General features: G+C 48.5%; 1 protein-coding gene across 2 annotated transcripts in view; it reads right to left on the reverse strand.

Moving 5' to 3' along the window:
* Positions 1–619: 619 nt before the first annotated feature.
* The window catches only part of DOCK2 (dedicator of cytokinesis 2), a 417,345-nt gene continuing 395,860 nt past the window's right edge, over positions 620–22,104 (reverse strand). For both annotated transcript variants that reach the window (XM_007077642.3, XM_042992600.1), the window contains exons 44-52: positions 20,923–21,009; positions 15,323–15,499; positions 13,800–13,883; positions 7,465–7,602; positions 5,789–5,916; positions 4,769–4,940; positions 3,645–3,765; positions 2,043–2,185; positions 620–1,165 (exon numbers count right to left, since the gene is read on the reverse strand). In XM_007077642.3, coding sequence (XP_007077704.1) covers positions 1,103–1,165; positions 2,043–2,185; positions 3,645–3,765; positions 4,769–4,940; positions 5,789–5,916; positions 7,465–7,602; positions 13,800–13,883; positions 15,323–15,499; positions 20,923–21,009 — 1,113 coding nt within the window. In that variant the 3' untranslated portion in view covers positions 620–1,102. The remainder of the gene's footprint in view (positions 1,166–2,042; positions 2,186–3,644; positions 3,766–4,768; positions 4,941–5,788; positions 5,917–7,464; positions 7,603–13,799; positions 13,884–15,322; positions 15,500–20,922; positions 21,010–22,104) is intronic.

Here is a 22,104-nt window from a genome sequence, read left to right on the forward strand (position 1 = left end):
TCTCTCATCCGGGGACTCTTTCTCTAAGAAGTGAGTGCCCACCCCACATCTCTAGATGGCTCTAGCTTTGAGCCCCATGTTGCCCTGCACTTAATATCCACCCAGTACTGACATCTTTCCCAAATGGGGTCCTCAGCCTCTGCCCACCAAGACCTCTTCATGCACAGCTCCCTCGGGCTATGGAGGTGGGCCATTGCTCCCATGTTCTGCCCAGAGGAGCTTGTCACCTTCTTTGGGCCTCATCTGAGGAGCCCAGGATTCCTCCAAGAAAAGCTACCCCTTCCGACCTGATGACAAAATCCAAAGGCCGGACTGTTAGTCCACTCTTTTCCTAACTCTTGACCATTTGGTTGCGTGGTTTTTCCATTCCTTTCCAGAAGAGGAGAAAGGTAATATGAAAATGACCTGAGGAAGATTGTGGCAGACTTTTCTGGCATCCCTACACCCCAGCATTCATGGAGAAGATTTCTCGGGGTGGCATGAATGAGGCGGGCAAATCCGGCACTAAGACAGTCTGGAGCCAGGCCCCTTACCATCACCGCAGGCCCTGGGTGGCCTGCCATCCTCACCCTCTCCAGGCCTCAGAGATGCAGCTGACGAATTGCGCAACAAGGCGAACTGGCGTCATGAAACCATTTTTATTGTCAGTGAGAAACAGCAACGCTTCAGAGATGATCAGCTAGGAAAGACACTGGTTGGTTGTATTAAAAAATGTAAAGTACAAAACTATCATCCAAAAATAAAATAAAAGCATATTTAAAAGGCTTTTCTGTTAAGTGCTAGGACTTTGAAAATGAAATAAAAACACAGCTCCTTATACCTAAGAAACTGGGTTATAAAAAGATGCGCCGAGGATATTGGGGAGAGCACAGTGGGACAAAGTGTCCTTGCTGGCTCCTTGTGACCACAGCCCACAATCCAGGCCGCAGCATCCTCACCCACCGCCTGGGTTGCAGGGGGCCACATCAGCCCTTGCTTCCTGAGTGAGGGCGACTGGTAGGAGGTCTCCCCGCCGTGTGAGGCATCAGCGTCCCACCGTGTCTCTCTTCCTCTGGAAACTTCTCTCCCTGGCTCCCCATGTGTGGCCCTGGTCAGCAGCATCTCACAGGTCAGAGGACAGGAAGTCAGGGATCTGTTTGCCTTCTTCAGGAGGTTTGCTGGCCAGCTTTGTGGGAGAAGAAAACAAACACCATCCCAGGATGGGATTCTCATGAGCACCAAAGTGGGGCTCACAAGGATCCCTGCCCAAAGCCCATGGAGTATGAGGGGCCGTGACCTTGAATGTGGCCAGACAGGCAGAACCCCACAATGGTTAGAGCACAGACTTGGCTGCTTCATGCACTTACTTGGGCCAGTCGCTCACCTAACTCTGTGAGCCATGTAAAATCCTCACAGGGATGGTGGAAGGTCAGATTGGACAATGTCTGCAAAGTGCTTAGCGTGGTACCTGACTCACTGCATGCTCACAGTAAACTTGGGATTATTATAGTAGCAGAGATCGGGTTTATATCATCTTGAGGATCAGAAGTGTCAACGGTACTTTTTTTATCTCGAGTGAAGACTGACAAGTAACAACAGGAGATGGGACTTGAAAAGTCAGGCCTTGGAAACTAACTTTTAATTAGTAGGAGTTTGTAATATAAGTTGAATAGGAAAGCTCTTCAAAGAAAAAAAAAAATTAAAAAGCAGTTTCAGGTTCCAAAGATAGCCAGCTGTTGTGGCTCTGACAGGTGTATCACCAGAGGGCAGTTTGGGGAAAGGAGGTCCCAGGGGCCCTGCTTATCCCCGTGGGACGTTCCTGCAGCCCAGCTGGGATCAGTCCTGCTCTGAGACCAGGGCCCAAGAGAACTGCAGCGGGGGCATTTCTGGCTAGTGTCCCAAGACCTGTGGGCCCTGACCATGCCTCCCTGGGAGTGATCACACGTGTGTGCACACATATACGTGCCTCCATTCCCACCCCCCATTTTCTCCTCTTTCTGTGTTGCTTTCTTCCTTTATCTCTCCCCATATACCCTTGTCTTTCCAGCCATCTGGGTCCTCACCATCGCCTTGAAGAACTGATTTACTTTCTTCCGTTTGAGCGTCTTCTTGTCACCCTCTGAGAGAGGGAAGAAGGTCTGGCTGAGGCGGGGGGACGCGTTGGCATCATCCATCCCAGGTATGCCCGCCACAGAGAGCGTGAGGGCTGGAAGGGGAGTGGAGAGTGGGGGTGAGTGGGTGGGTGGAGGAGAGGCGGTGCCCAAGAGGGTGATGTTGGCGAGGCGGAGAGGACACAGGCTGTGGGACAGAGTCCTGGGAGGACACATCACGGTGCCAGGCAGGAGGCGGGAGGCCTGCTTGCTGCCCTGAGGGGGCCTGTTGAAGCTGTCCTCTTGGCGAGGCTTGCCAACCCCACAGACAGGGGCCTGCCACCTGGCCTGATCCTTGCCAGGGCTTCTGTGCTGGAAACACGGTGCGGGGAGGTGAAGGCCCCTTGGCCACTGGGGTCCTGATTTCCTCAGGGGACGTGGCCTTTGGCCCCAAGGTGGGGAAACAATTTGAGCTTTTTTCCTTTTTCTCCAAGGCAGGGGCTGGTAGAGAGAACTGGTGGTTCCAGCTCCCAGCTTGGAGATGCACAGACCTGACAAATCAGCTACCTCTTGCCCATTGGTTTTGATGTCGGCAAAATGGGGACAAGGGCACCAGCCTCCAGGGTATTGGGCTGCTGTGAGAAGGCGACGGAGTTAGGGGGCCATCCTGCCTTGTGTGGCTGGGTGGGGGTTAAGGACATGGTTCCAGGGACAGAGGGCCTGGTCTACACTCAGCCTCCGCCACTTCCTAGCTGCTGACATTCTCCGTGCCTCAGTTTCCTCATCCGCACAATGGGGCTGATGACATTATCTCCATCATAGGTATGTGTTGAGGTGTAAATAAAAGATGAAGAATTTAGCACAGGGAGGGCCTAGTGCTGGTCAGCACTCGAGAAATAGCAGGCATCTTCGCTGAGATCTGCCTGCTGAGTTCCACAGGGCAGTGCTTGTGTCTTGCTCCTCTCTGCCCTGGCCCTTGGCACAGGGAGCCTGGCCCAGAGTGGCTGACCCTTGAGACAGCTGCATGTCAGATGCAGCGACCCCAGGTGTGCCCACCCCGTCATGGCTGTGGCTTCGCCTTCTGCCAACTAGGAACGGTCATCCATGTGCTGCTAACCTCCTCCCTGGACGATGAGTGCATGCTGGGGGATGTAGGTGGCAATTATGCATTAGACACTCGACCTCTATAAGATGTGCTGGAAGTTTCTGCAAGTTCCTGAAATAGGGCCCCAGGTCAAAAAAGGAAACACGGGGCTTCTGGCCTGTGGGGAGGCCTAGCTAACTGAGAATGCAGGGCCACCCAGTGTGAGAATGGAGTCCCGGTGAGTCCCGAGGACCGGAGTGGCAACAGGCCTCTACCCCAGCCCCAGGTGCAGCTTGCAGGGCCGCTTCCCCTACAGAGCGGGTGGGTGTGGTGCGAGCTCAGAGGACAGGGGGCCTCTGAGCAGAGCCTCTTGCCCCCAGGATGCCTGGCCCCTTTGCCGTGTAGATCCAGTCTCCGCCCATCCTCCACCCCCAGGCTGGTGGCCCCACCATCTCTGTACCTTCTGGTGCTGGTGGTGGCAGGGTGCATACCTGGGATGGTGGGCATGGACTGACTGGCGAAACTCATCTGAGAGAGGATGGATGACCTGGGGGGAATGGCTGCATGCTCCGAGAGGTTGGTGTCACTCATGAACTCGTGCTTCCTGGAAAGCTGAATAAGTACACACATACACACACACACACACACACACACACACACACACACACACACACACCACAGAGGGTTAGCATTAGGCAGCTCTGTGCCTTGAAAAGTCAGTAACAAGGGCTTGGCAAGGCTTCTGTGGACCCAGCTGCAAGTTGATTTATTCTGTTATCTATCACTCCATGCCAGCCTGCCAAGTATGGTTGCACAGGTTGCACACTATACAACTCCAGGGGTTGGGGAGGCATTGAGGCATTCATTTAGACTATCATGTGAATGATACTCTCTAGAATTGTAAAACACAGAATACTTATTTCTAGTCTTCTCCCCTGGCAAGAGTAGCCTCTGGGGTCTACTGGGAAGTTTGCGGAGGGTCTTCTCTTTCCTGGGAGGCATCTCAGTCAGCTCCTTGCCCTTTCAGCTGCCACCCCTCCCTTGCCAGTACAGTTAACCCCTCTCCCTTTCCTAGGATCCAACAATGCCTTCAACAAACCTCTCTTTCAGGGGGCGAAACTAAGATTTGGACCCAATGACACCAAGTTTCATTATCAAATCGTTGTAAGATAAAAACTCAGAGTCAGGGCAGTGAGTCCCTCTCTGTATCCCCAGCTGGGCTTCTGGCTCACTGGAGGAGCCTAGGAGGGTCTGAGACCTCAGTGGTTGGAATGGCCCTGGGGTTGGCGACAGGGGGTGGACATGAAGAAACCCCTTGCCCAGCACTGGGAGGACAGCTTCTGTCCTGTCTCACAAAGCCCTGCACAGTGGTGGGAAAGACATGCACGGGCTGGAGTCTACTGGCCTGGGTTCAAATCCCGGCTCTGTCACATCAGGCTGTGTGGGTACCCACAGGACTTGACCTCCCTGCTCCTCAGATACGGCCTCTGCATCTCCCACCTCACTGCAGATGCGAGGCCTGAATGGGACCTCATCTGGGGCCCCCAGAGAGTACGGCTGCTGTGCAGCAGAGATGGGCTAACGGGGCTAGAGGCGACCTGCCGGTGCCGCTCACCCGCTTCAGGTCCGACTCGGCTGCTGCCTTCTCATCCGCAAACACCACGCTGCTCCTCTTGGCCCTCTTCTTGGACCTCCGCAGCTTGACTTCCGGCAGAGTGCTCCCCACAGAGATCGGCTCCGCCGGCTCTGCTTTTGGAGTCTTTGGAGGTGCCACCTCCAGGTCAAAGCTGGAGAACGGGAGGCACAGCGGTAGAAATTGCAGTGAGAGCGAGGTTCAGCGAAACTGCCTTGCAGGGACCCAGGCTGGCTGGGTTGTCACTGCGGGGGCAAGGAGTAGCTCAGCTAACCCGACAGAGTTCGGGGAGCTGCTTGCTTAATTGGCAAACACTCAGAATGCAGAGTAAAACGAAACTGAAGGAGGTGAGCCGCAAGCCAGGGAGACTGGTGGTGAGGAGAGACACCCAGTTAAGGTGTGGGTCTGATTCAAATCCAGCACTGCCACCCTTTACTGAATGCCTTTGGGCAAATCACTCAGCCTCCCTGAGCCCTTATTGCATGCGGAGTACTCGGCTCACGTACTCATGTCCTTAGAGTAGTGGACTTTGGGCTGGGTGGGGATGAGGCTCTAGGACGGCGGAAGGGGAGAGGCTTTTCTTGGGGTGAGGGAGCACCTCCCCCCGGCTGCAGAGGGATGGATGGGTGCAGGGAGATCAGCTCCGCGGTAGGGACTTGCAGGGACACAGCCCTGGCAGAGGTGAGGAGATGCCAGACTGAAGCAGGACCTGTGAGGGGCTCTGGCAGCACAGATTGCTGAGCTGGGAGGACGCCAGCCACAGGTGAATCCTGCTGGGGACCCAGGAAGAGCTGTCTTGCCTCTCAGGCCTTGAATGACCCCCTATCAACGGCACCAACGACAGCAGCTGCACAGGGTGGTTGTGAGGGTTTTAGTGACTTCTTTAAAAAGAAGGGTTGAGAGGAGATAGAAAGGTGGCCTCTGGGACAGAGGGAGAAGTAGCAGGTGTTGCTGGGGGCTGAGGGGGCAGGAGTGCAGGGGGCTCCTGGGGCAGAGACTGACCTCTCAGAGGCGGTCTTGCTGGGGGTGCTGCAGTCAGAGTTCATGGACGCCATGGAGATGATGGACATCTGCCTGTAGGAGCGCAGCATGGACCGTGGGCGGCCCACTCGCCTGTCCTCAAAGTCGGGCTGCGGGTGGGGAGAACGGGGTGGTCAGCAGTCAGGCCCTCAGGCTGGATGGGCCAGGCAATGTGGCTTCCGCCTTCCCGCTGCCTCCTGCACCTGAGCAGGGCAGGGCTGCAAGGCAGAGCAGGGCATCAGGACAAAAACTCCTGGCTGGCTGAAGCTAGGTGGTGGTTGTTCTGGAAAAGAATTTGGCTGGCCTTCATTCCTGGTTCCTGGGAGGTGACCTCTTAACCCTTGCAATTTGTCCAGTGACAGGAGTGTCTTCGTTCCTTGTGGTGGCCCCTTGATGAGCAGACTCAGGCTGAAGGCCAGGCCAGAGAGACCAACCATGTGGTTATAGGGTGGGGTGGTGGGGGGTGGCTTTGAACCAGGTGATGGAAGTTCAACCCTAGGGAGGGGAAGGGGCTAGAGACTGATTTCAGTCATGTGGCCAATGAGTCACCCCATCATGACTATGTAATAATAAAAGTTTCAACGTTTAGGCTAAGGTGAGTTTCCTGGTAGGTAATCGCACATCCGTGTGCTGGGAGGGTAGGAAGGGTGATGCATCCTGAGGGCATGCAAGCTGTGTGTTTGGGACCCTCCCAGACCTCACCCCGCGCATCTCTTCATTTACTTGGCCCTAATTTGTATTCTTTACAGTAAAACTGTAATCATAAGCATAGTGCTTTCTTGAATTCTGTGAAATTCTGCGCACCTGAAAAGATAGAGGGAGCCCCCAAATTGGTAGCCAGTCGGTCAGAAGTGCAGGTGGCCTGGGAACCCTGGTGTCAGAAGTAAGGGGATTTTGTGGAGGAAGTTGTCCTTAACCTGTGAGGTGTGACCTGACTCTGAGTAGGTGACATCAGATTGCACTGCACTGTCCTGTCATTGTTGAAGGACACAACCTGTTTCCTGAGAAGCTCCTGGGCCAATAGACAAGAGACCCAGACTTACCTCTATGCTCTTTGAGCAGCTCACGTCCCCCTCCGGGCCTCAGTTTTCTCATCTATAAAATCCGAGGGTTGACCCCATGGCCTCTAAGGGACCCCACAGCCTTGATGTTCTAGGACTCTACTTTCTGGGGGAGGAGGATCGAGATGTCCCTATGAGCACCAGGCCATTGGCAGCTTTATGTCACAGAGCTTATTAGTGGCCCAAAGCACTGGCTTTGGAGGCCAACAGAGCCAGGTGAAAATTCTCACCTGCTAGGTAGCCTTTGGCGAGTTACTTAACACTTCTGAACCTCCAAGAGAGATGCAAGGAGTTGAAAATCATTCCTACTTCCCAGGCGCATTGTGGGGATTAAACAATGAGTAGATGTCATGTGCTGACATCAAACTGGGCACCCCCTAGGTGCCTCGCAGGCAGTGTGACTTCTATTCTTAGCATAGTCCCTCAGTGCTAAGGGCTCACTTTGTACCTGATGTTTACCTGGGGGTGACTGTGAGGGACCAATTTACAGGAAGGCTCCCCTGGATCAGGTTCCTTGCTGGGTCCCTGCCAGACACAATCCCCATGGCTCCCCACATCCCTCTCCTCACCCCTCCCAGCCACAGGGACCACCCGTACCATTTCTCGGACACCATACTCCTTCTCCACCTTCAATTTCAGGTTCTTGAAGCATTCTTCCATCCGGTCATGGAAAGGCCGCAGATTCTCTGACACTCTTTTCTCATGGATTTTGATCCCAGCTCCCAGGAAAGGGATCTAGAGGGAAAGGCGGTACATGGTGAGCCACAGGCTGGTCCCTGGCTGCAGCCTGAGACCTGGACCATATGAAGGTGGCTGAAGCCAAATCAGTCTGCTCAGAATTCGTGGAGGGCACTAGAGTCTCTGAGACCTTCACACAGGGTCAATAGCCCTGGGACGTAGGGTATCTGGGGTTACGCTGGGGTTGCTCTGGGAGGGAAGAAAGACCTCAAACTGCCCTTGCCCCTAAGAGGGTCAGAACCCCATTAGAGGCTGTATGTTTAGGCATGTCTCCCCCTTATGAATCTACTAAGGGGCAGAGTGTGGGGCCAGCAGGGAGGAAGCTCTGAGGCTCTGATGTAAAACCTTGCCCAGGAAGCTCTGGGCATTGGAAAAGGGAAATATGAGCGTCAGAAGCTGGAAGATAGAAGAAAAGAAGAGCTGAAAGGAACAGGAGGAGTGACACAGCCTCATCTTAGAACACGGAGGTCCCATTATAGCTACGTGGCTGCTGAAGAAAGATACGGAAGTGCTGATGTCCTAAGGTACCAGCCAATAGGGAATTTTTAAAAAGTGATGCAAAATCCTTGGGAAGATGGGGGAGGACGAGGTGGCAGATGTGAGGGAGTGAAACTCATTCATCAACAAAAGAGGTCAATGGGATGCTGTCTAAATGGCAGTTAGAAGGAGGAGTAGCTGAGCCATGGTGGCCACTCCTAGAAGAAACAGCTGGGAAAGTTAGCAGTGTGGTCCTGGGAGACATAACTAAGGCTGCAAAGACGTGGAATATAGAGTATTTTGAAGAAAAACAATTAACATTTCCATGATGCAAGGAGTTGAAAATCATTCCTACTTCCCAGGCGCGTTGTGGGGATTAAACAACGAGTAGGTGCCCATGACGGCGACATAAAGACATCCTGCCTCCTTCTCCGGGAGGCACCCTTGAAAGGACAAGATGAAGGAGTTACCGGAATCTGATCCGACCTACAACATGGCCAGTGGATGGAGGATGGCAGCTCGCCTTCCAGAGCAGTGGGGGGAGAGTGACAACAAGAGGCCCACCTGCCTCTAGAAACCCAGGAGAAGCTTAGGCATCGGAGGCACCAGGTACCCCGCAAAAGTTAGGGTGACTCGAGGAGCCGAACACAGAGGGAGACATTGAAATTCTGTGACAGCAGCAGTCAGATCTCCAGGTCCTCACCACTTCACCCTGTAGCCAAGTGCCGTTTTCTCAGTTCCCCAAGAAGAAGGGGCTTTTCCTTCAGAACGATTAGGACAAGGAGTGCTGGGCTCAAGGGTACCAGGCACAACAGAAGTCAGGGATGACAAGCCAGACTGAAAGCAGGGGGTGGAAGGGAAGTCGGCACACTGGTAGTCAGACCTTTACTCCAACTCACGAACTCCAGCAGCATAGTCGCCAGGATGATCTCTCCTATGTTTGAGAGAGTTCTCCCTGGAGAAAGTGAATGGCCCGTTATACAGACATTTGTGGACTGCTCAGTTACTATAGAATGATGCCATCCAGTTGACAAAGGCATCATCCATGTACCCAAGGTTTCACTTAGCTCTTTAGTGCTGCAGTCCCAACTATGAAGATCACCAGACATTGAAGGAAACTCTCTAATATGAAAGACCGAGATCTGAACCAACAGACAGGAAAGAAAACAAAAAGGAAGGCATGAAAAAAGCAGGGGAGGAAGGGAAGAAGGAATGAACGAACTTGAAGAAAACAGGGAGGGTGAAGAGGGCCTAAGAAACATTATTTTACAAAGTTTACTAAGTATATAGAAACAGAAGAGATCCTCCATCCATGAAATAAGAACTATTTTATTAAAAAAAGAAGAATGATAATAGAAATACCAAATATAAAAACTAATAATATATAAAGAATGAAGGTAAACTTATAGCTTTAGTTTTACCTATTAAAAAGGACAAAAAAAATCAATGATGTAGGCATCCATCCCAAAATATTAGTAAAAGAACAGCAAATTAAACCCAGTAAGAGTAGAAGGAAAGACATTAATAAAAGTGAGAGTAGGCCTGAATGACAAAGGAAACAAACTTACAGCAGAGAGGACTGGCAAAGCCAAAGCTGGTTCTTCAGAAAACTGTTTCTTGGTATCCAGGAAGGCGAAAGATGCCTGACCTGGAAATTCTAGTACCAGATATATGCTAAGGGAAGTGAGTACTTATGTTCACCAAAAGACACGAACTAGAATGTTCTTTGCAACTTTATTCATACTACACAAAACTGGAAAGCAACCCAAATGTCCACCAACAAGAGAATGGATAAATAAATTGGCATATTATTCAGTATGTTGTATATTCATTCAGTGGATGAGGGAAACAAAAACCACAAACTTCTGATATTTGTAACAACCTGGATGAATGTCAAAGGCGCTGTGTTGAGCAAAAGAAGCCAGACTCGCAGTAGTACATACTGTGTAATACCATTTATATAAAGTTCAAGAACAGGCAAAATCAACCTATGCTGATAGAAGCTTGGCTGCATTTGCCAGAGCTACATATTCTCATATACTGTAAGCGACTCAATGCCTAGGCACACACCCAACAGAATTTATGCATATGTGTGCCCAAAAGACACATATAAAGATGCTCATTCCTTGTAATAGCCCCAAATTACAATCAACCTAAATCTCTATCAGTTGAAAAATAAATAAATACGTTGTGATATAGTTACACAATCCAGCTGTACAGACTATTACACATCAGTGAAAATGACGGGCGTCTGGGTGGCTCAGTCAGTTGACTGTCCGACTCTTGATTTCAGTTCAGGTCGTGATTCCAGGGTCATGGGATTGGCCCCATGTCAGCTCCATGCTGAGCACGGAGCCTGCTTGGGATTCTCTCTCTCTCCCTCTGCCCCTCTCCCCTGCTTGCACTCTCTATCTCTAAAATAAATAAATAAATAAGGGGTGCCTGAGTGGCTCAGTGAGTTAAGCGTCCGACTTCGGCTCAGGTCATGATCCCACAGTTTGTGGGTTCGAGCCCCCCGTCGGGCTCTGTGCTGACAGCTCAGAGCCTGGAGCCTGATTTGGATTCTGTGTCTCCCCCTCTCTCTGCCCCTCTCCTGCTTAGGCTCTGTCTCTCTCTGTCTCTCAAAAATAAATATAAAATTTTTAAAATAAATAAACAAATAAATAAATAAATGAAAATGAATTAATCATAGCTATATACAACAAGATGAATGAATTTTTCAAGCATAACATTTAGCAAATAAGTTAGACCCAAAAGAATGCATACTGTGTGATTCCATTTATATTATAGGCCAAAAATCGGCAAAAGTAAACTCTAGTGTTTAGGAATGAGTGCTTGGGTGATGAAAACTATTTTTTATTTTATTATTATTTAATAATAATAATGTCTTATTTATTTATTTATTTATTTATTTATTTATTTATTTATGTAATGTTTTATTTATTTTTGAGAGAGAGAGAGCGAGCAAGTGGGAGCAGGGAAGGGGCAGAGAGAGAAGGTGACAGAGGATTTGAAGAGGGCTCTGTGCCAACAGCAGGAAGCCCGATGCCCGGCTTGAACTCACAAACCATGAGATCATGACCTAAGGCGAAATCGGATGCTCAGCCAACTGAGCCAGCCAGGCTCCCTGAAAACTATTTTTTAAAAAGCAAGGAAATGTTTACTTCAAAAGCTGGGTAGTGGTCAGCCTTGGGGAAGATTAGCAATGACTACAATCTGGGCTTATAGACACAAGCTGGCTTCTGGGTGCTGGCAGAATTTTATTTCTTCACCTGGATGGTGGTCAAATGGATATTCATTTTGTGATAAATCACTGTGCTGTATATTTTTGCTATGCACATTTTTTATATGTAATATTTCACAAAACATTTAAAGGACAAATGTACTGTAGACATCTTTCCATGCCAGTAAATATAGAGAAAAGCTTTACAAAGAAGAAAAAATTAAGCAATCAGTCTAGAGACCTGTGAAATCTTGAACACAAAAAAAGTACTTGGAAGGCTCTGGCTTTTGTTGTGTTGCTAGACTAGGTACAAGGACATTCCCTTTTGAAATCTACAGTTCTCTGACTTTGAGGAAAATCCAAAGTGTATCTGGCTTTGTGAAACCAAGATCCAACTTAGAATTAAGCTCCAAGAGGGCAAGGAGCAGGCCTAGATCTGTCCAGCACTATTTCTATGGCTGGGCGCACAGTAGGATCTCAATAAATATAAGGTACAAGAATGAACAGAACAGACAAGGAAGAGCTAATTCGCTGTATGTAGTATTGTTAACAAGGCTGCTTTCACCCTGGCAGGGCAACATCTTTGAGTGTAAAGTGCCCAAAGTTGGGGCACCTGGACTCTGGGAGGGAGGGACGTGGCCCCCTTGGCAGTACTGAGTGGGGAGGGGCCTCTGTAACATGGTGGTTCACTGGGGGCGGGGTCTGTGCTTTGGAGGAAGTGGCCACTAGGGGGTGTTGTCTGAAGAGCCCAAGCTAATGCTTTCCAAGTCTTCTGTCTTCGTAGTGTCTGCCCATTAGCTCCAAGACTTTGGTAGAATGTCTTTAGAAGGCACAGCCTGGAACTAGCTGTGCTGTGAGGCTGAGGTTCATGCTTTGGGTGTGGTGGGCACAACATGGAGGACCCACTACCAGGTGATAAGACCTGCCCAGGGAGGGGCCCAGGGCAGTGTTATGGATTGAGAGTGACACCCAACACCCAACAAATTTGTGTGACATGCTGGCCCTCCCTAGGGCATCCCAGAAATACCTGAGAAAGGGGACTAATCAAAGCCAGGCCTTCCTGATTCCCGGGTTGGCGGTGTGAGTGGGAGCTACCATTATTTGGGTATTAAAGACCATGATGACCTCAGAAAGCTGGGGATCTTGGGTATGTCTGGGTTTCACAGGTGGCACAAGGTAAGAAGGGAGAGAAAATTCCAGACACACAAAATGCATTCAGGAAACTGTGTCTGTGCAGTACTTGCTGTTTCATTTTTAAAGCCTCTCTTTGCATAAATTGGCAGAGGCAGAGAAGGACCTGAATTAGGAATCCTTATTTTAAGAAAAGAGGCTGCACCCAATGCTTCTCATTCCCTGATTTCCCTAGAGTAACAAAAACTCCCTACCACAATAGCTTGCTTTTCTTTGCAGGGTGACTGGCAAGAAGGGAGGGAGGGAGGACAGGCAGCTGCAGACGGCTGCCCCCTGCTCCCTGTGCCTCCCTCCAGCTCCTGCCCTCTGGAGCCCACCTGGTGTTCTGGGTGCTGAGTGCTCCCTGCAGAGCAAGCTGAAGTGCAAAGAGGGAGAGGCTTGTCCTTTGAAGGCCTCTTGGGGGGGAGGGGGTCTGGCGGACTGTTTCTTCTCTAGGGAGTGAGAGCGAGGGGGAGAGAGAAACAAAGGGAGAGAGGGAGGGAGAGAGAAGGAGGGAGGGAAAACACAGGAGAGGGAGCTGGAGAAAGGCAGGGAGAAGGAGGAAGGGAAGTGGGGAGAGAAGAGGAAGGGAAGGAGAGAGAGGAGTAAGATGTGAGGGGCAGAGGGAGGCAAAAGACAGAGAGAGGAGGGATAGAAGCCGAAACATCTATGAGAAAAAGGGACAGATGTGCAGGAAGAAAGAGATAGAAAGAAGGAGATCATGGAGGGAGGGGGCGGGGTGCCAGGAGAGAAGGGATGGAGGGGAGACAAAGACAAGCGCGCAGAAGGAAGGACAGGGCCATCCAAGTTTTCTGGCTTGGCTCTGGAGGTGCAGAATGCAGGCTCTTTGACCCAAACCCCACCAGACAGAGGCCTCAATTATTTTCCAAACCTGGTAATCCATCTGAGCACTATCTGCCACAAACTGGGTCAGCTTTAGCAGGAGGAGAAGTACATGTGGGGGGCCCAAATCTTCTACTATCTGATTGGCGTGTGCCAGGTGGGGGGGTCCTGGCTTTCATTTCAGTCCCACTGGGATAAGCCACCTCCTCTGAATTCAACATCCATTCGATAGAGCAGTGTTAGCATCATGCAGCACAGCATCGCTGCCCAGCACCCCAAGGGTGCAGTGCCCCAAATCCCCGCTCCAGGATAAGCCTGCTTGTGTGAGATGTAGATTCAGAAGAAGGGCTGAAAGTCAAGGGACAGGAGAAGAGGTTAACCTAGGCCACGCCAGCCAGAAGCTAGCAAGCAGAGGGCAAGGGAGTCAGAACAGGACAGAAAGCAGGCAGGGCGACCCCGCCCCAGTCCAGCTACACTTTACCTGCCATGCAATCAGGTCCTTGAGGCGGCTCAGTTTTTCCTGGTCCTCAGGGTGATCCCTCGTGTACTCCTCTGTGAAAAAGGCCTGGGGAGGACAGGAAGGAAGTTTGGATTTCCTGTTCATTTGGCGTGGACCCCAAAACCAATGTCTCTGTTACTGTGAGAGGACTCCATGTGAGGGGGGCAGGCATGAGGTCACACGTATTTGGATGGGACAGGGACCTGTAGGGACTGACACTGTTTCCTCTTCCTAGAGGCTCAGATCAGACCCCATTGGGCAAGGACCACAAACCCCAGGGAAGGAGTTCTCCAAGTCTCCCTGGAGCGGAAGCATCAGCCTCAGTTGGGAATCTGTCAGATGTACAAATTCTTGGGTCTCACCCAGACCTACTGAATCAGAACCTCTAGGTGGGGTGGGTGGGGATGTGGAGGAAGAAGCCCCAGAGGAGATTCTGATGCTGCTTCAAGTTTGAGAGCATTGCCTCAGGGAAGGGAACTCAAAGAGTTATTTCACCCGTGGTGTTCCAGGTGGCCTTACCACCTCCCTTACTGTGTGTGCCATTGCCCGCACCCCCACCCCCCAGCTCTTTCTGAGACTTATGTCCTTTGCATGTGTGCACACACACAGACATATATTATCACCTCTCAAGGCTAAACAAAGGGTTACTGATGATGACTGATGGGGTATCCCAGGGTGGCTAGAAGGACTGCTTGTATGACTGGAATTACTGTCCCTGAATTAGACTACTGCATAGTTTTCTTAGTTTTATATCAGTGGAGGACACAGAAAAGATTAATAGGGAATTCATTATGAGATATATTGGAATGAGGCATTCATTTTCCCATCTGTGCTATTAATGTCTGTACTAGGTAGAAGCACAATAAGGACTTTTTCTTCTACTTTAGTGTTGGGAAAAGCTCTGTCCCTCTCCTGAGAAACTGGTATTTTCCCCAGTGGAAAATATGACTCATAGAATTATTGGCATTTCCCTTTTTGCCATGGATACCAGGAGGCTCAAAAATAAAATCGGTGGCTAAAATGTGTAGGTATCTCTGGAGGGACCTTATGATCTGGATACCCAGATTATAACTCCCATTTTGGAGTTGATCTCCTCTCTTTTCTCTATTTTCACAGACCCTGGGTTTCATTTATTTCCATTTGTTGAGGTCATTTTAATCATCTGTGGAAGAGATAGATTCACACAAAGTGGCATGCACTTTGATTTGTGGCTCCTGTACTTTTGCGATCTGGCTCAGATCCAGAGCCTTTCACCGATGGAGGTGCCTGGATGTGCCCAGAGGCATAGGGGATCCGTGTGATCCCTATTCCTTCCTGCCACAGCAGAATGTAGCATTGAGGCTGGAAAGGAGATGAGAGAGGGGCTGTAGAAACTCTGGAAGATGTATGAGGTCTGCCAAGCTGACAAACAGCTACAGTAAGATAGTGACAGGCAGTTACATCTTCCCCCGGGGGCCCTCCTACCACTGCTCTGTCGCCACTGGGGCCTGAACAGCAGCCCTTACCTTCTCGTACTTGGCGAAACCTCCCATGACAGCAGGGTCCACGATCCCATTCAGGAGCATGGACAGTGGGTTAATGGGGAGGCTTTCGTCACTCTGGTACTGGTTGATCATCATCAGGATCTTCTCATTGGCTGTGGACATGGTTTCGATGGCATTCTCCAGAGGACTAATTGTGGTCTGTTGAAAACGAGATCACCAAGAAGAAAGAGCCTTAGCAGGTCGCTTTAAAAACAGATAGAATTATTGGTATTGATTTCAACCGGGGTTGGAATTCAAATGAAGCAATGCTCCCTGAGGGACTGTAACAGGCTCTTGTTATAATTAGTGAGCTCTAGGGGTTGTCTTCTGTCTGGGGAGAGACAGGCTAACTTTCTGCTTAGTGAGAAAGGCATTTCCCCGGAGAGGTAGAGGCAGGAAGTCTCAAGCTCTGGCTGGGGTTTCAGAAGCTGGGTATGCTCTCGGGAGAGTTTTCTCTTCTTATTACCTGGGCGAAACACGCTCCAATTCAACCTATCCGGTATTGGTTGTCCGCCTACTATGTGTGAGCTATTAGCTGTGTGAGCACCTGGTGATGTGATCACCCAGCCTGGCCCATAGTAGGTCCTAAGACTGTTGTATAAAGGGTCACTGCTCCAAGGCAGGTTCAGTTTAGATGAGAAGATAAAACTAACCCCCTTTCCAACACCTCTTAGAAAGCATATAAACAGAGTGCCATCAAATGGGAACTGGCAAAACAGTGCGGTTTTCAAAAGATGGGATCTGGAATACAAAACTAAGCACAGGGGTCTGTACACTTTTTCTGTGAAAGGGTCAGGCAGTGGATATTTTAGGCTCTGCTGCAAGGATACAACCCTGCTCTTGCAGAGAGAAAGCAGCTTCAGGCAATATGTAAATGAATGAACCTGGCTGTTTCAATAAAACAGGTGCAGGTGGGATCATGCCCACAGGCCATAGTTTGTGGACCCGTGAACTAAACAAAGTAAAGCTGAGTATAAATCTCAGCTCTGCCATTTTTTTCGAGCTGTGTTACCTTAGGCCAGTTTCTAACCTTTCTGAGCCTTGGTTGACTCCTTGGTAAAATGAGGATAAGAAAACCCGCTTCAGAGAGTAGCTGGTAGCCGTTGTTATTAAGTCTTGTCGGTGTTAGGACAGAGACCAGGAGTCGTCCTCAGAAGGGAACACTTGTCAGCAGGGCAGGGTAGAGGCTGGACAAAAGGGCCAAGGAATTGGAGAAGACTTCTTGGAAGAAGGGACCCTACATTTTATCATCTGTGAGATGATGGTGATATAGTCGCTGCCTCACTGGGAAGTAGCAAAGATTGTTTTAGATAATACAACACTTGACTCGTAGCAGAGTTCTTTAAAAATGGGCACCGGCTAGTTATAACTACTGTGTATATGAGAAGGGCAGAACCAGCCTCTACAGCCATGTTCTTGGTCATCCTCTTAAACCATTTCCTTGGATCTGTGAAATCCGAGCCTCTTACCCCCGTGTTTCTGAACCTTTGTGAGGATGACTGCTCTCTGCAGCAAAAAAGGGTAGATGCCACCTCTGTTTCTTTCTGCCCCCTGCCACATTCACATTGGCACAGTCAACATTCAGACACACACACACACACACACACACGCTCGTGCGCACACACAAACACACATACGAGGAGGGAAATGAACTTGAGGTGAAGGCTGCTCGTGTTGGTGGGGGCTGCAGTCCATACGCCACAAGCTGCACCCCTGGGTCTCATTTCGGTGCAGCACACAGACCAGCCCCGCAAGGGTTTTACAAAGCTGAGGTCCAGACCGAGTTCTAAGGAAAATCTGTCAGGACCACTTGGATTCAGCCCAGCACCACACCTGGATTTCAACAATAGCCTGGCATGTCTGAAACACGCAGGCTTTAAGGTGAGTTATTAAAAATGGAAAGTCCTATTGATTGGCTTTCCCCCTCATTTCTGAAGCTATTTTTGAATCCCTAAGTCTTTAACCTCATTATAACCATCAGGAACAGAGAATGAGAATGAACATTCTTTGAGTTTCTCACCTATGACTGAATATACAGCTCTCAGCAGAGTTATGGGGTTATGTATTTGGTGGGAGGCCTGGATGTCAGGGGCTGGTAACAGGAATAAAAGCATTGATCATGATAATGAAGCCGGCTCCATTTACTGATTGCCTCCTATGTGTCAGCCCACGCTGGGCTTATAACACTCTCGCACTTTCCTTTTGTTCCCCCCACAGCAGGTCAGCAGGTCAGGTCACTTGCCCCAGGGCAGATGACTGCAGAGCTGGGAGGAAAGGGGGACAGGGGTGTTCCTGATTCCAAAGGTGAGCTTCTCCCACCACAGACAGCTCACACTCTGCTACCAAACTTGCCTTAAATTCTCTGTTAGGATTCAGTCAGCCTCTTGGAGCTCTGGACACTTTTCTAAGCTAAGCCTTGGTTTCCTTTTCTGCAGTATAGTACAGTATAGGTGTGTAACACTTGCCCAACTTGCTGTGAGGGGCAAATAAATTATCAGGGAGAAAATACTTTGGAAACAGTTTTAAGGGGGAGAAACATCAGCCAAAAGATGAAGTGATGGTAATCCCTTGCAATCAAGTGGCTGAATTCCATATTCTTCAAAGGCGTTTCTCTCATCTCACTCTCCTAAATCCTCTTAGGAATCCCATGAGCTGCATGAGACAGGCATAATTTACTCCTACCACTGATTACTTTGACACTTCAAGTCCCAATCTGGACTTCAGTGTTTTTATAAGCAAATAAAGGGACTGGACAAAAACCAGGAATGGCTTTGCACACTGGAGACTGATAGGCCAATTGGGCCCGGAGAAGTCTATCATTTTGCCAGTATGTGAGTTCTCATTTTTAAAAAAAATTAATTCACCTGGAGGGAGCTTGCCACAGCTTCTGCCACTCCCTGTTGTCTTGATGTCACTATTTTACATACTTACATTATCTTCCTGGGTTCTGAAGGCTTTTGATTTTGCAGCTCTTGGACTAAATGACCTCTAAAGTATCTTTCAGTTCTGCAATTCCATGGTTTTTTAATCTCTATTTTGCAGGTGATGAAAACTAAAGCCCAGAAATACAGTGTTTGTCCAACATCATATAGCTCGTTAATGCCTGAGTTGAATATGGGTCTCTGATCCCCAGATTGGGGTGACTTGTAAAGACTGCATGTTTTCAGGGCCAAGAACAAGTAAAGAACCCTTAATATGCAGAACTGACACTTGAATCCCATCAGAAAACACGGCTGTATACAAACAGTCCCATAGTGTTGACAATTCATGGAAGAAACAGCCGAGATACAAATTCATACAAGACAAAACCAAATTTTTTGAAAATGAGCTCACTTGGCAGGCATGAAACCTTTATGTCTGAGACATCCTGAAGTTCTCGGTAACCCAACTGAGGGGAGGCTATTAGAGATAAGTTGATTGCAATAAACTTTTTGGAGGTCTTCCCACCCTTATATCAGAAGGTACCAGTATAAACAAAGCAAAACAAAAATGCTGGCTCTTTCCTAAATTCACAACCCTGAGTTCATAAAAGAAATAACCAGCTCAGATACTATGGGGTTCTGCATATTAATGGAGTGACTATTGATGGATTTACTGAACAAATTGTCTTGAGCACCAATTATGTGCCTGAAACTAATTTCTGCACTCAGAGATGTGGTAGGGAATAAAATAGACAAAAACCTCTCTTCCTGGAGCTTATATTCTAGTAGAGATGATATTCTAATATGTTATTATATTTAAAATTCTAGATATTAAAAATAAACCTATGGGAAAATTATGTAGTCTCTTAGGGGGTGATGGGTGCTTTGAGGAGAAACACCATAATAGGGGTTGGGTGGGAGGGCAGAGAGCACAGCAGGACCTCCTACGGTTTGCCCATGGCCTAGCAGGTACAGGGAAAAGAGTACCCCCAAACGATAGGTCACAGCCAGGGCCAATGGGTAGAGGCTACATATTAGCAGAAAGTTTCTGATTCCTTACCTCAAAAATGGGATTAGTAACAGTATCTATGTCACAGGGTTTTGTGAGGATTAAATGGGATAATGCTTTAAAGCCCTTGATGCAGTGCCTGGGACACCTGTCAAACCTTATCATGTACCAACGTGTCCCATGAGTAAAGGACATGAATAGTTTCTTCCTTTCCATGGTGCTGCTTATCATTGGGATGGGCTAGGGATACGCTCAGGAAGAAAGAGAGAGGGAATCCAGTTGAGATATCTGATATAGGAGGTGAAAGTCAAATCTCACTTCTTTCACTAACCTTAAATAACCTGTACATCAGTCCCCTCATCTATCAAATGGGAGAATAATAATGTCTACCTTGCGGCATTGTTGAGGGGTTTAAATGAGGTCATGCATGTGAACAGTTTAGCATATGCTTGATAAACATTTGCTAATGTCATAATCATTATTACATTTCTCCTAAGGTCTAGGCCAAGCCTGTGCACAGGAGATTGGAGGGCCATCAAGCTGCTGGGGGACATTAAAGGCTGGAGTGGAATGGCTTCAAGCTGATGATACAGTAGCTTGAACACATCAGTCAGACCATGTCCCTCCTCTGTTCGTGGCTCCAAGGCATTCGGTAGAAAAGCTAAAGTCCTATGCTGGCCTACAGGGTCCTACAGGAATGGGTATCGGGCTCCTCCTACTCATCCTCACTTGCCCTGAATCAGACACAATCATGTTCTGTCCATAGGGCCTGTGTACTTGCTAGAATGCTAGAATGTCCTTCTCTGTAATATTTGTGTGGTCCACTCCCTCATTTCCTGCAGGCCTTTGCTCAAAAGCCATTTTGGCAGGGAGGCTTTCACCTGGCCACCCTGTTTGAAATAACATCTCTCCTGCACCACCTTTCTTTTATTTTTCTCCAAACTGGTTATCACCATGACATTATTATATTTACTTTGACTTTTCAGTATGTCGTTCCTACTAGAATGTAAGCTTCATTGAAAAATCTTCAAGTGCTTGACATGTGTTAGGTACTTATTAAATATTTGTTAAATGAATAAAATGAATAAGACACCCTGAATATGTCACCACTTTTTAAGTTTCCTCACAACCACCCTGGCCTTTCCCTGGCATCCTGGGAGCTGCAAGATCCTTAGCTGTTTGAGGACATGGAGACCCTGAAGTTTACTGAGATGCAAAAGACATATTCAAACAATTGCAGTCTAGCCGGTGTTTTGCCTCTGTGTGATTGCCTCTCTCTGAGCCTCAGTTTATCCAACTATAAAATGGGTTCATAGTGGGATTCTTCAGAGGTGCCCTAAGTTGCTGCTGAGATAGAAAGATATGAGGACATGATTAAGTGGATGGTGTTCTAGGCTCTCTGCCTCCTCGCTGCACCCAACCACAGAAGCCCCCATTCATCAGCTTTATTACAGGACTCTATGTAGGCTTCATTTCAGTTTACCTGATGCTTAAGAAAAAAATCTGAAAGCAGGTAATCCAGATAGTACCTCAGGTCCCTTCCTGCATTGGAATTCTAGCATTTCCCCAGTGGCCTTGAACAAAAGCTTGTCTCCTTCTTACAGTTAAAGGGCTCCTGAGATGTACTATTCCCTGAGGGCCTGTAGACTCACCTGGGACATTTGAACCACTTCAAACCAGCGCAGGATCCCTGGAAGCTTGTATGCAGTTATGAAGGAGGTTCTCTCGATCCACATCGACTGTCCCATAAGCAGGGGGTGGCAAGGGTAGAAAAGAAACACACTTAGGAAACCTGGCTATTAGAGAAGTTTGGCAAGAACCCAGCCAGGCCCCCAAACCTCTCATCAACCCAGAGCCTGAATAAATGTTGCAAGACCCAGAAACATACTCCCACTTTACCCTTAAGAATTCTTTCCTGATGTGAAGTTTAAGTTTTCCCTGGATTTAGGCCTGGTAAGTTTTAACCTGGGGTCTCTGAATAGTCAGAATTTTTAAGCAATAATGAATGCATCTATCTGCATTTTCTGGGGTGGAGGGGTGTTCACAGTGTTCACTACATTCTTTTTTTTTAAATATGAAATTTATTGTCAAATTGGTTTCCATACAACACCCAGTGATCATCTCAAAAGGTGCCCTCCTCAATACCATCACCTACCCTCCCCTCCCTCCCACCCCCCTCAACCCTCAGTTTGTTCTCAGTTTTTAAAAGTCTCTTATGTTTTGGCTCCCTCCCTCTCTAGCCTTTTTTTTTTCCTTCCCCTCCCCCATGGTCTTCTGTTAAGTTTCTCAGGATCCACATAAGAGTGAAAACATACAGTATCTGTCTTTCTCTGTATGACTTATTTCACTTAGCATAACACTCTCCAGTTCCATCCACATTGCTACAAAAGGCCATATTTCATTCTTTCTCATTGCCAAGTAGTATTCCATTGTGTATATAACCACAATTTCTTTATCCATTCATCAGTTGATGGACATTTAAGCTCTTTCCATAGTTTGGCTATTGTTGAAAGTGCTGCCATAAACATTGGGGTACAAGTGCCCCTATGCATCAGCACTCCTGTCTTCTGCACAACATATCATAGTGAAACTGGCAAAATACAAGGATAAAGAGAAAATTCTGAAAGCAGCTAGGGATAAACACGCTCTAACATATAAAGGGAGACCAATAAGACTAGTGGCAGACCTATCTACTGAAACTTGGCAGGCCAGAAAGGAATGGCAGGAAATCTTCAATGTGATGAACAGAAAAAAATATGCAGCTGAGAATCCTTTATCCAGCAAGTCTGTTCACTACATTCAGAAAGGGCGAGTGGCTCCCAAATTTGAAGAAT

This window comes from Panthera tigris, chromosome A1 (assembly GCF_018350195.1).
Source record: "Panthera tigris isolate Pti1 chromosome A1, P.tigris_Pti1_mat1.1, whole genome shotgun sequence".
Lineage (NCBI taxonomy): Eukaryota > Metazoa > Chordata > Mammalia > Carnivora > Felidae > Panthera > Panthera tigris.